The sequence below is a fragment of the Pleurodeles waltl genome, chromosome 3_1 (assembly GCF_031143425.1).
Source record: "Pleurodeles waltl isolate 20211129_DDA chromosome 3_1, aPleWal1.hap1.20221129, whole genome shotgun sequence".
Lineage (NCBI taxonomy): Eukaryota > Metazoa > Chordata > Amphibia > Caudata > Salamandridae > Pleurodeles > Pleurodeles waltl.
Genome location: NC_090440.1, coordinates 1,945,611,454 through 1,945,626,024, shown reverse-complemented (window position 1 = coordinate 1,945,626,024; position 14,571 = coordinate 1,945,611,454). Strand labels below are relative to the sequence as shown.

The 14,571-nt window shown below is 46.4% G+C and overlaps 1 protein-coding gene across 1 annotated transcript in view; it reads right to left on the bottom strand.

The window, feature by feature from the left end:
- Positions 1-14,571, bottom strand: part of TAOK1 (TAO kinase 1) — a 959,977-nt gene that overhangs the window by 371,347 nt on the left and 574,059 nt on the right. Inside the window, exon 10 of the mRNA XM_069226237.1 lies at positions 2,970-3,051. Coding sequence (XP_069082338.1) covers positions 2,970-3,051 — 82 coding nt within the window. The remainder of the gene's footprint in view (positions 1-2,969; positions 3,052-14,571) is intronic.

The window sequence follows — 14,571 nt, the reverse complement described above, 5'->3', positions numbered from 1 at the left end:
TTAAGTTCAATAGGAGGGATAACAAAGGTTTTGAAAACTCCCTCAATATGACTCTAGTCCTTGCCTACTGGGGGCAAGAAAAGGCAGTTTCTTAAATTGTAGGGTCCCGAGTGATCTGGCAGTGTCTGTGTCAGTCTTAATCGCTTGTAGGGCTTCGTCCACGTGTTTGCCAAAGAGAGCCTCTTCGTCAAATGGAAGGTCCAATATCTTATTCTGCACCTCCGGGTGAAAGGTAGTGGCTTTAAGCCAGCCTTGCCTACGCAGCACCGCACCACCTGCTAGTTGTCTGAAAGCTGTGGTAGCAATATCCATTGCGCAGTCAATGAGCTCTACTGAGGCGTGTTTGTCCTTCCAGCAAGATCTTCTTTGCTTCCACCTTCAACTCTTCTGGAAGCAGGTCCAAATATGGGGCGATGTCAGCCCATAACTGCCTGACATATCTGCCCAAACAGTTAAGGAATTTGCTACTCTCATGTAAGGCCAAACATGTCAGAAAATCTCTTCCCAATGTTGTCTAGTCTCCTTCCTTCTTTGTCTGGAGGTGCTGTAATAGGCGCTGACGGATTCTTTGAACGTCTCTGAGCCGCTCGAGTTATTACTGAGTCTGGCTTCAGATTCCCAGTTAGGCAGACTGGAGCGTCTCCTGGGGCTTTATACTTTGTCAAATCTTGGCAAGACAGCAGTGATAGTAGCTGGGTTCTTCATCACTTTTAAACCTTCCTCCCAAATGTAACTTACTATGGGCATGGATTGCACATTTCTTTGAAAGGGCTCCTTAAAATCATAGAGGAAGCAGTCCACGTGTTTAAATAGCATTGGCAAGGTGAATGTTTTCGTTGCTCTTTCCAGCAGATTATCGAAACCCCAGATGTCTGCTGGAGGTGAATCTACAGGAGTAGGTGATGGAGATGATGGAGTTGGTATTACATAGTTGTCCCATTCAGATTGTGTGTCCTGGAGCTCTCCTTCTTCCCTTTCATCTTCTGAGGAGTCTGTAACCTGTACAAAAGCTCTCAGCGGGGTACTTCTCACTGATCATGGCAAAGGCGTAGGTCTTGGCACTGGGGTAGAGGGATGAAGTAGGGTCGGAAGATATTGCTCTGGGATTTTGTCCACCTGTGGTGTTGAAGGAAATCTCTTTTTATAGTTGGACAACATAAGTTGGAGATCCAGGATGAGGGAAGTTGGAATACACACCATATCTTTTGGTACACTTCTCCTTGGCCCCTCTGAGGAGAAAAATATTGTTTGTCATAATGTTGGCTATATTCGTCTTCGTCCTCTTGATACTTGACTTCAAGCTGAGAAGAACTATGAGCCGCTGCAAATGGTTCATCGTCATCCAAATCTTCATCCAGTAGAGGGGCCGGGAGTGATTTTACTTGGAGATGTGGTTTGCGACGACAAGTGTGCTTTCCTATTTGAATGCTTGATTTTTCTTATTGTCGACTGTGTCGTCGACGGTGCTGACAGTGAGGCCGTCGACAGAGTCGTCTCCATATGTGAGGATCTGTCTCTGGTCGTCTGTGGAACGGTCGTCGATGGCATCGATGATGAGAACTTTATCTTCAGCGTCAATGGTCTAGACTTAGATACCGTCGACATGGACGTCATAGACGAGGAGGAAGCAATGGTCGACAAGCTGGATACAGTGGATGTTGTGGTCATCGATACTAGGGTAGTATAAGTCTTCTTCAACGATGGTGTCGACAACTACGATCTCGTCGACAGTGGAGTCGTCGGCGGTATGTCACTTGAAGGAGCTGAAAAAGGCTTTTTAAAAGTAGTAATTACCGTCGAAGGAGGTGTGCATGGTTCTGAAGAAGGTTTAGAAACCTTTTTTTAAGCAGAAGGCCGGTGTTTTGATTTTTCTGAGGTAGGTTTTCCTTCGTGAGGTGATGTTGATAGGCTACGGCCTTTACCAGACCCCTGTGAAGTCTTTTTCAAAGCTTTAGAGGGCTGTTCTAAACCCTTTCCTGAATGAAGTGATCTTGGTTTTTCCTGAGACTTTTTTGAACACCAGGAAGACTCATCACTGTCTGAATCTGAGACAGGGTTTTTCCTTGTTTTCAATTTTTGGAGCCATATAAGCAGCCTTCCCTCTCTATCCTTTAGACTTTTTAGAAGAAAAGTTATGACATACTTTGCATTCTTTTGCAGAGTGATCAGGATAGATGCAATATATACAGTCTTTATGTGGGTCTTCAGAATTAATTATTTTCTTAACACACGTACTGCAGGCTCTGAAGAGACCTTTTTTCTCCTTGTCAGACATTTTGAAGATAATATCAATCCAGAGGTGTTCTAAGTGTGAAAACAACACTCTAGGACAATAAGAAAGTAAGTTGTGGTGCTAAATTTATTCCCAAACTGGTAAAGAGAGAGCAGAGCTCAGTGGAGACTCCCTAGCACGAATAGCAGTAGAAAATCTGAGGTCCGAGAGCTTCTCTCAGGAGGGTTCTAGAGGGTGGGATCACCTGATTGGAGGACTCTGCAGTTTCGTTCTTTTTTACATAACGACTTAATGGACATTATCTTTTCTAAGGTACCGGGGACTCCAATCTCGATGACAGGAAATGATTCAAGCATGTGAATCTATGAAAGTTCCAGTACTAGAGTAAATAGATCTGATTTCAAAAGGGAACTAAATACAAAGAAAAGTAGCAATAGCTCCTACTGCCAAGTGCCAATGGTCCATCATTACTTAAAGAGAAAGTGCCTTTAGTTACGAACTACTCCATTAAGAAGAAGCTGAACTACACTGCATAGCCAACGCTTTAACAACTTTAAGCATGCATCTCCTTTCCATGGGCTTTTAAAATGATAACAGAAGAAAGTATCATTGAAAATCCTGATTGCAATTAAAAGAAAATGAAAAAAATGACTTCACACAGTAGCATATATATTATATGTAATAACATTGGCATTTTTATTTTTTATGGGTTTTTTAAACATTATGAAAAACTGACCTTCAAAAGCTCCTCTGATGTAGGCCGGTCCTGAGGAATTTTCTGAAGGCAAGAATCTACAAAGTTTCGAAAATAGTCCGTCCTATCACAAGTAAGAAATCAAGATCCAAGTCTAAGCAAATGTTCAACATTGACAACAATTTCTCAAACAAAGAACAATAAATACTTTACCAGCAGCCAAACTACTTGAAATGGCAGGTATATGATAAAACCAACTGACTCAATTATTATAGCTGTCTGATGAATCAAAGCATTTGACGGATTAGGAATTTTTTAACCAAAGGTGCATGAAATTCATTAGCACATCTGGAGACACTGTGTAATCTAGTGAGTTCAGACTTTCATTATGAAACAAGAGGGGCTTAGAGCTTTGAGAGGGAACAACCAATACATCGTATTAGGGCAGCCAGCAGAATTAGCTTAGAAGCACATTAGGAGTGTGGTATTGTATGTAAAGTCGCAGTCGAATAGATAACGGAAGGACTTTAAAATGATCACGTTAAATTAAAGGATTAAGTCAAAGTAATCACTGCAACACAGTGAGGAATAACTACAAACCATGTAGCTCCAATAAAGCAGCATGACATGCACAGATGAGAGGAAGAACAGTGGCTGGCAAACCACATAGCAATACAAAGGCAGCAAAAGCCAAACATCGTGAGGTACACAAAAAGACCGTGAATACTAACAACTACCAGACTGACAGGTCATGAGCTTAAAATCCAGCAGGTTCAGTTTTCGTACCTCCGATGTCCCTCCATACAATAGTAGTAAACACATTTTACTTCACAAGCAGCAAAACGGTGGGTGGTTATGTGTGTGGATACTTGGTACCATCATAGCAGCTCTCAATTGAAATTAAAGTTGTTTTCAAACATTTGAAGATACAGAAGAGCACTACAAATAGTCCTAAGAAGGTTTGGACTAAAGGTACAAAATACATTTGACCGGTATTTTACCTATTGTGCCCTTACCAGTTGGGGATTATATCTCATATTACATCACTAAGAGCTCTTCAGCAGCAAGAAATGTAGGTATAATGAACTTTCACTAACCTCCCCTCCTTAACAAATCAATATTTTTGTGGCAGTGCAGGTGTTGTGCAAGGGCATTCCTCAGACAATAAGGCATGGATGTACAAGTTACTTACCTTCGGTAACGAAACATCTGGTAGAGACATATTCTAGTTGCAGATTCCCTACCTTAGAATTTTCCCCCAGACGTCAGACTGGATCTGGAGATTTTTCTTCGAGCAATACCCTTGTGGTCGCCGTGATGATGTCGTGAGTATTACACAGACGCCGCCCTCGCGCAGTGACGTCAGTTTCTTTTACCGACTTTCCACGCCAGAGCGCAGAGCCGCTAAGAACACTGAGATTGGTGCGCCAGAGCTAAGGGCCTGAAAGGGGGAATCCCTGTCCCTAGAAATCAGTTCGCAAGCGGGGAGGATGGGTGGGCAGTAAGGAATCTGCAACTAGAATATGTCTCTACCAGATATTTTGTTACCAAAGGTAAGTAACTTGTACATCTGATAGAGACTTCTAGTTGCAGATTCTTTACCTTAGAATAGATACCCAAGCAATGCCATCCTCGGTGGTGGGCTGCAAACTAAGATCACACTAGAAAGTCCTGCAGGACCGAATGACCAAAGTAGCTATCCTGACGGACCTGACTATCCAGGTAGTAATACTTAGCAAACGTGTGCAGGGATGCCCACGTAGCTGCCTGACAGATATCCAGGACAGGAACTCTGCGTGCTAACGCAGTGGATGCAGCAGTTGCTCTGGTAGAAGGAGCACGCAAGCCATCAGGAGGCTGCTTTTTTGCCGAAGCGTAGCACATTTCGATACAAAGAAGCACCCATTGAGAGGTGGTACGCTTTTGCACCGCCTTCCCTTTCTTTGCACCCACATAGCCAACAAAGAGTTGATCGTCCACCCGGAAATCTTCGGAACGATTGAGGTAGAACGCCAACGCTCTTTTTGGGTCCAGACGGTGGAGTCTCTCCTCCTCATGGGAAGGATGTGGGGGTGCGTAGAAGGTAGGCAAAGTGATGGACTGGCCTACATGAAATGGTGTAACCACCTTAGGAAGGAAGGGAGCTCTAGTGTGTAACACCACTTTGTCAGGGTGCACAGACAAGTATGGAGGCTTTGAAGAAAGGGCCTGAAGCTCACTCACCCTGCGAGCAGAGGTGATAGCGATGAGAAAGACAGTTTTGAATGTGAGGCACCGCAAGGGACAATTATGCATTGGCTCAAAGGGGGTACACATCAAGTAAGTAAGTACAAGATTAAGATCCCACTGAGGCATGATGAAGGGAGTGGGAGGAAATAAGTAGGTGAGCCCTTTCAAGAACCTTCTCACAAGAGGAGATTTAAAGAGTGAGGGCTGATCAGGAAGCCTAAGAAAGGCGGAAATGGAAGACAGATACCCTTTAAGGGTGTCCAATGCAGAGCCCTGCTGGGCTAAAGAAAGAATGAACAGAAGAACCTCTGAAAGAGGGGCAGAAAGGGGATCAACAGATTTGTTGCTGCACCATGCCACAAATTTATTCCAACGACAGGCGTATACAGTTTTAGTCGATGGACGCCTGTGAGAAAGTAGCCTCTTTTTAGCCTTGTTACCCCCACTTTTGGCCTGTTTGTGAGTGTGTGTCAGGGTGTTTTCACTGTCTCACTGGGATCCTGCTAGCCAGAGCCCAGTGCTCATAGTGAAAACCCTAGGTTTTCAGTATGTTTGTTATGTGTCACTGGGTCCCTGCTAGTCAGGACCCCAGTGTTCATAAGTTTGTGACCTATAAGTATGTGTTCCCTGTGTGATGCCTAACTGTCTCACTGAGGCTCTGCTAACCAGAACCTCAGTGGTTATGCTCTCTCTTTACAAATTGTCACCAACAGGCTAGTGACCAATTTTACCAATTTACATTGGCATACTGGAACACCCGTATAATTCCCTAGTATATGGTACTGAGGTACCCAGGGTATTGGGGTTCCAGGAGATCCCTATGGGCTGCAGCATTCCTTTTGCCACCCATAGGGAGCTCTGACAATTCTTACACAGGCCTGCCACTGCAGCCTGAGTGAAATAACGTCCACGTTATTTCACAGCCATTTTACACTGCACTTAAGTAACTTATAAGTCACCTATATGTCTAACCTTTACCTGGTAAAGGTTGGGTGCTAAGTTACTTAGTGTGTGGGCACCCTGGCACTAGCCAAGGTGCCCCCACATTGTTCAGGGCCAATTCCCCGGACTTTGTGAGTGCGGGGACACCATTACACGCGTGCACTACATATAGGTCACTACCTATGTGTAGCTTCACAATGGTAACTCTGAATATGGCCATGTAACATGTCTAAGATCATGGAATTGCCCCCTCTATGCCATCCTGGCATTGTTGGTACAATCCCATGATCCCACGGGTCAGTAGCACAGACCCGGGTACTGCCAAACTGCCTTTTCAGGGGTTTCACTGCAGCTGCTGCTGCTGCCAACCCCTCAGACAGGTTTCTGCCCTCCTGGGGTCCAGCCAGGCATGGCCCAGGAAGGCAGAACAAAGGACTTCCTCAGAGAGAGGGTGTTACACCCTCTCCCTTTGGAAAAAGGTGTTCAGGCAGGGGAGGAGTAGCCTCCCCCAGCCTCTGGAAATGCTTTCATGGGCACAGATGGTGCCCATTTCTGCATAAGCCAGTCTACACCGGTTCAGGGACCCCTCAGCCCTGCTCTGGCACGAAACTGGACAAAGGAAAGGGGAGTGACCACTCCCCTGACCTGCACCTCCCCTGGGAGGTGCCCAGAGCTCCTCCAGTGTGCTCCAGACCTCTGCCATCTTGGAAACAGAGGTGCTGCTGGCACACTGGACTGCTCTGAGTGGCCAGTGCCACCAGGTGACGTCAGAGACTCCTTCTGATAGGCTCCTTCAGGTGTTGCTAGCCTATCCTCTCTCCTAAGTAGCCAAACCCTCTTTTCTGGCTATTTAGGGTCTCTGTCTTTGGGAATTCCTTAGATAACGAATGCAAGAGCTCATCCGAGTTCCTCTGCATCTCTCTCTTCACCTTCTGCCAAGGAATCGACTGCTGACCGCGCTGGAAGCCTGCAAAACTGCAACAAAGTAGCAAAGACGACTACTGCAACTCTGTAACGCTGATCCTGCCGGCTTCTCGACTGCTTTCCTGGTGGTGCATGCTGTGGGGGTAGTCTGCCTCCTCTCTGCACTAGAAGCTCCGAAGAAATCTCCTGTGGGTCGACGGAATCGCCCCCCTGCAACCGCAGGCACCAAAGAACTGCATTACCGGTACCCTGGGTCTCCTCTCAGCACGACGAGCGAGGTCCCTTGAATCCAGCAACTCTGTCCAAGTGACTCCCACAGTCCAGTGACTCTTCAGTCCAAGTTTGGTGGAGGTAAGTCCTTGCCTCCCCACGCCAGACTGCATTGCTGGGAACCGCGACTTTTGCAGCTACTCCGGCCTCCGTGCACTTCCGGCGGAAATCCTTTGTGCACAGTCCAGCCTGGGTCCACGGCACTCTAACCTGCATTGCACGACCTCCTAAGTTGTCCTCCGGCGGCGTGGGACTCCTTTGTGCAACTTCGGGTGAGCACCGTTTCACTCCACTTCGTAGTGCCTGTTCCGGCACTTCTGCGGGTGCTGCCTGCTTCTGAGAGGGCTCCTTGTCTTGCTCGACGCCCCCTCTGTCCCCAGACGCAATTGGCGACATCCTGGTCCCTCCTGGGCCACAGCAGCATCCAAAAACCCTAACCGCACGATTTGCAGCTAGCAAGGCTTGTTGGCGGTCTTTCTTCAGGAAAACACTTCTGCACGACTCTCCACGGCGTGGGGGATCCATCCTCCAAAGGGGAAGTCTCTAGCTCTTGTCGTTCCTGCAGAACCTTCAGCTTCTACTGTCCAGTAGCAGCTTCTTTGCACCCACAGTGGGCATTTCCTGGGCATCTGCCCATCTCCGACTTGCTTGTGACTTTTGGACTTGGTCCCCTTGTTCCACAGGTACCCTCGTTTGGAAATCCATCATTGTTGCATTGCTGATTTGTGTCTTTCCTGCAGAATTCCCCTATCACGACTTCTATGTCCTTTGGGGAACTTTAGTGCATTTTGCACTCACTTTTCAGGGTCTTGGGGTGGGCTATTTTTCTAACCCTGTTTTCTTACAGTCCCAGCGACCCTCTACAAGGTCACATAGGTTTGGGGTCCATTCGTGGTTCGCATTCCACTTTTGGAGTATATGGTTTGTGTTGCCCCTATCCCTATGTGTCCCCATTGCATCTTATTGTAACTATACATTGTTTGCACTGTTTTCTAATACTATTACTGCATATTTTGGTATTGTGTACATATATCTTGTGTATATTTGCTATCCTCATACTGAGGGTACTCACTGAGATACTTTTGGCATATTGTCATAAAAATAAAGTACCTTTATTTTTAGTAGATCTGTGTATTGTGTTTTCTTATGATATTGTGCATATGACACTAGTGGTACTGTAGGAGCTTCACTCGTCTCCTAGTTCAGCCTAAGCTGCTCTGCTAAGCTACCATTATCTATCAGCCTAAGCTGCTAGACACCCTATACACTAATAAGGGATAACTGGGCCTGGTGCAAGGTGTAAGTACCCCTTGGTACTCACTACAAGCCAGTCCAGCCTCCTACAACGCCTGGCTGCCAAGATAACATTACAGACTTCGGGTGGAAGGGCAAATGCTGTCAACTGTTGCTGCTCAATCTCCACGCATGAAGGCGGAGGTTGGACAGGTTCGGGTGGAGGACCGTCACCTGCTGCTGCGACAAAAGATCCGCCCGAAGAGGCAGACTGAGTGGAGGATCGATGGACATGCTCAATAGATCTGGATACCACACTCTTCAAGCCCAGTCCGGAGCCACCAAGATAACTTGGGCCCGGTTGTACTTGATTTTCTTGAGAACTCTGGGCAGAAGAGGGATAGACGGGAAGGCGTAAAGAAGGCCGGAGTTCCACTCGAGATGAAAAGCGTCTCCGAGCGAGTGCCGCCCTGGAAACTCCAACTATCAAAATAGCTGACATTGTGCGTTCTCTGCGGAGGCGAACAGATATAACCAAGGCTCTCCCCACTTGAGAAACAGACCTTGAGCCACCTCCGGATGGAGACGCCTTCCGTGATCGACAGTGCATCGGCGGCTGAGTTCGTCTGTTGTGAGGGCCCGCCAGATGTTGAACCATAAGGGTAATGACCTGATGTTCCAGCCATGTCCAGAGGCGTAGTGCCTCCTGACAAAGGGTCCAGGACCCCACCCCGCCTTGTTTGTTGGAGTACCACATGATCGCCAGGAGCTCCAGCATATTTATGTGGAGTCCCGACTACGCCGGAGACCAGAGGCCTTTGATCTCCACCTCTCCCATGTGGCCGCCCCACCCTAGAAGCAACGCATCTGTCACTATAGAGAGATCTGGGTGGGGAAGAGAGAGGGATCTGCCATTGACCCAATCGGGATTCGAAAGCCACCACTGCAGGTCTTTTGCAGTCCCTTCCGAGATCTGGACCATGTCGGAGAGATTCCCCTGATGCTCCGCCCACTGGAACTTCAAGTCCCACTGCAGAGCCCGCATATGCCACTTGGCATGTGCTACTAGCAGGATCCTTGAGGACATGAAGCCCAGCAGCCTCAGAGTCTGTCTCACCGAAACCCAAGACCAAGGCTGAAAGATCGGAATCATAACCTGAATGTCTTGGACTCGCTTTTTGGGAGGATAAGCCCGAAACAGCACTGTGTCCAGAACAGCTGTGATGAAAAGAAGCGTCTGAGAGGGAGTCAGGTGTAACTTCGGCATGTTTATAGTGAACCTCATCTGGTGCAGGAGGTTCACCGTAATCTGGAGGTGGGAGACAACTGTCAGGGGGGAAGGCGCCTTCAACAGCCAGTCGTCTAGGTAGGGGAAGACTGAGACCCCTTACCTGCGCAGATGAGCTGCAACCACCGCCATCACTTTCGTGAACACCCGAGGGGCACTGGTAAGGCCAAAAGGGAGCACGGTAAACTGAAAGTGCTCGTAACCTACCACAAATCGTAGGTAACGTCTGTGGGCAGGCAGGATGGGGATGTGGAAATAAATGTCCTGAAAGTCCAACACTAACATCCAGTCTCCTGGGTCCAAGGCAGACAGAACCTGAGCCAGGGTGAGCATTTTGAACTTCTCCTTCTTGAGGAAGTGGTTCAGGTCCCGAAGATCTAGACTAGGATGCAAGCCTTTGTCCTTCTTTGGTATCAGAAAGTAGCGGGAATAACAATCGCAACCTACTTCTGGCACAGGGACCCTTTCTTTAGCTCCCTTGGCCAAGAGAGCCACGACTTCCTGGCGGAGAAGCACCAAATGATCCTCCAGAAGATGATGGAAGGATGGTGGCATGTGTGGTGGTGCAGATTCGAAAGGGAGGGAGTAGCCCTTCCGAATTATCTGCAAAACCCACCCATCCGTGGTGATATTTTCCCAGTGGGGCAGGTAATGGCGGATCCTGCCACCAACTGGGCGGGAGTCAGGGGACGGACTAGGAAGGTTTGGAGGCTGCAGCAGGGGCAGAGGTGAACTGGACAGACCTCTGGTTCCCTGTTCCACGGCCACGTGGGATTCTGCGTTCACGGCCACGCATAGGCTGTCCAGTGTGCATGGCACGGTGGCTGGGTTGAGGATGCGAAAGGGACGAAAAGCGGACTGTGTGGGGCGTGTGACGGAGGAAAGGCCAAGGGACCGAGCCGTAGCCTGGGAATCCTTGAATCTCTCCAAGGCCGAGCCCGCTTTGTCGCCGAAGAGACGGGTACCATCAAAGGGCATGTCCATGAGTGACTGTTGGACTTCCCCCGAGAAGCCAGAAGTACATAACCAGGCATGGCGCTGTAAGGCCACTGTTGTTGCAACCGATCTGCCCAGAGAGTCGGTCGTGTCCAGCCCACAACGGATAATGAACTTTGCCGCGTCTCTCCCATCTTTGACTGCTTGGGAGATGATGGCACGGGCCTCCTCCGGTATCTGTGGCAGGACTTGCGCAACCGTATCCCATAGTGAGTGGGAATAACGGCCCAAAAGACATGTGGTGGTCACAGACCGCAGTGCGAGGCAAAGTGTTCCAGCCTTTTGGTTTCCCAATCCGGGGGTGCGGAAGGGAACGCACCAGAAGAAGAGGAAGCCTGGATTAGAAGACTCTCAGGCGTAGGATGTTGGGACAGGAACTTTGGGTCGTTCGGCGCGGGACGATGGTGGCGAGCGATAGACCTGTTCACAGGAGCCCCTGTGTTGGGTTAGGACCATGTACCCAAAATTACATCAGTGAGGGCCTCATTAAATGGGAGCAGGGGTTCTGACGTAGAAGCCCCAGGCTGAAGCTGAAGATCCGTCACCAACATTATCCGATGGCAGTCCTCACAAGGCTTGAACCCGGTCTTCAAGGACATCCTCAACGCATTAAGGTCGCACTAAAAAAGCTTGACAAAACGGTTGAATTCGGCCAAAAAATAGCCTAGGGTAGCTCTCTCCGGATCAGCACGTGGCGCGGAAAGAAAAGAACTGACGTCACTGCGCGAGGGCGGCGTCTATGTACTACTCCTGATGTCATCACAGCCATCATGACGCCTACGACACCTGCAGAGTCGACCGATGCCATCTACCGACGCGCAAGGGTATTGCTCAAAGAGAAATCTCTGGATCCAGTCTGACGCCTGGGGGAAAATTCTAATGTAAGGAATCTGCAACTAGAGGTCTCTATCAGATATTGATTTCATTACCTCTCTGTGCTACCAACACAGAAAGCAAGAATACAAATATTCAATGTGAGTTTTACACTAAAATAAGAGCAAACAAACTGTTGTGAAGGTATGATCGGAGCTGAAACAAATGGTGGTTGTTCAAGTTGGAGAGAAGGGTAGAGTTCCAAACGAAAATATGGCAGCCTTTTGCCCTCAATTCATTTTCTGACAGAGGAAGTCATGCAGTTAACTTTTATAAACACAGTTGTCTGAGTATCAATGAGCTTTCTCAAAGACAACACTGATGGTTGAGTGCAGATCTGTGTTCTAAGATTAAAATGAATTCTGTGTACTTTAAGTATTTGAGGAAAAATTAACTAATACATATGACTGTTTTTGAAACAATGTGCATCATTCAAATGAGCGAAGCCAAGTGGGGAATTATCTGGACAGTAGCTGTCGATGAACGTCTTTCAAAATGTCAAGTATATCAATCATTTCTGTTAAGTTTTTGAAGAGAACTTTCATTGTGTGTTTTTATACTCTGATAAAAACGAGTGACTCATAAAAATGAGAACTGTGGTGTTCTATTCTGCATCTTATACAACTTGATTACACTGCAATAACTGAGCCTTAATAAAGGGGGTTAAACAAACATGAAACCTATGTTGACTGGATGGCATATACCTATTATAGTGATTTTTTCTCTCCTGAGTTTTATACTGCTCTGAAAAGTTGTGGTTCTTACAGCGAATGAACATGGACTATTATGTGGCCTGGCAACTGCATAGCTGCCACTAATGAGGCATTGTGACATAATCCGGAGTGGCTGCAGGAGGACCAGCATGTTTTGAGTGTCAAAGAGTGGGTGTAATGTGACCTACTTCGTAAGAGTTTGGCACTGTGAGCTAAGCCCTGAAAATATGGGACTGCTCATAAGCATGTTTAGTTTTAAACATTAAAAAACAGAAATAGATTGCACATTATGTAGCTTTATTTTAGTTAAGAGTGGTTGTATTCTTGTCTGGAAGAGGTCTTTATCCTGGTCTGATAGTTATTCACTAGCTGATGTGTCTTTTCTTGGAGACTGTAAAAGGCCAAATTTCATAACCTTTTGGAAAGCTAGATGCTTTTCTAGTTTTCTCATCTGGGGGCAGAGAAAGTCCCATAGCTTGCTGGCATGGGCTACAAAAGCAGCTCACAGTAGTATTTTGTTGAAAGGTGCCACTTAAAGCTAAAGGGTGTGTTAGATCAAAAGCCTCATCTAGGGTGGTGGGGAGAGTTATCATAGCAGAAATGTTCGTTTTAGCCTAAACAGTATTAGCAAGTGTTAGACACAGAGCTTTGAATGCAATACAGCAAGAAGCTGGGAGTCCGAGCAAGGTCAAAAGGGCAGCCGTGATGTGGTCACTGAATTTTAAGAATCAAAGGAGAAAAGCGGTTGTGTTTTGCACCCATTTTAATCAGGAGATATTTTTGAGCTCCTAGGTAAAACCTCTCTACATAGTTGAGGCAATAGCACACAAGCATGTTTGTAGCTGAAATATTTAAGGAAAGGTAGTTAGGGGAGAGCTTTAAGATATTGAGCATAATTGTTGTGCATTTTATCAGTGTCTCAGTTTGTGGTTTTATAGTAAGATCTCCACCTACTATGACTTAGGCTTTTTGTTGAGTTTGTGGCGGTGTGTCTTTTCTGACGTCCAGGCACAGCTGAGTTCTTGTTCAAACCACATTTTATACTTGTAAGGATTTTGGTTTGGTCCATGTTGAACTCAAAACTGATGCCAGGCACCCAGTCTTTCACAAGGATCATACATGGTGTCTGTGTGAATCTCACTGAGGTAAATTTGACGATGACTTATTTTTAGCATAGCTGTAACAAGGAAGTAGGAGTGAATCAATGCAGTTAAAGGTCTGAGGTTGAATTTGAATAGAAAGGGAGAGGTAGCTGAGTTCCGAGGGACAGTGGTATTCAAATTGTATGGATTGGCGGTAAAAAGTGGTTGCTATCACTGCTTTGCAGATTTCACACTACAAAGTCTCTTACAAATGCCATAAAGTAGGCATGTGCCCTTAAAGTATTTCAAAATTCAACCAGACACCCTGAATCTCCTTTGTGCTTTCCACATATTGACTCAGTAATCTTCACTTTGAAGAGGAGACAATCTTTCAGCCAAGTTGGATGAATAGTTGATAATAAAATAGATGGGGATTCAGCTGGGGCATTCATTTTCAGGTTTAATCTTGGATCAATCCTGATGATTAATGTGATGCTAATAAACATCATAAAGCGTGCCACCTGAGATCGACAAAATCTAATTTATTCTTCTCACTAAAGGAACTGTCACTAAAAAAAAGTTTTCAAGGTCAGATGAATCTGAAGAGAGAAAGGCATTTGATTGAATGGAGAAGACATCAATCTTAAAAGTAACAAATTAATTGCCTGGGCAGAAGATACATAGGGGAATGCCCGTAGCAAGCCAAACAAAGAACGGTTTAGAACAGATTGTCAGAAAAATGTTCACTGGTTTTGCTTCGACTGAAGGTATAAAGCCACTTCCCTAATACCTGAACAAAAAAAAAGACTTCTAGGGCAGAGTAGCTAATACTGCTAAATTCTTTACCTTTGGTAACATCTGAATACCTAGCTTCCAGTAAATTCCTTTTTCAAAGCCACCACGCTGGATCTTTAAAATGTTTCATAGTAATGAACTACAGCAAGTCTAGCCTAAAACCGAGCAAGGCTTCAACCAAAACAATACAATCTATATACAATACCAATGAAGACCTATATATTAGTTCTGCTCATTTTTTCCCACTTCAGAGTGGATGAATACGGCGCAGTCAAACACTCAAAAACCATCAAGCTCCT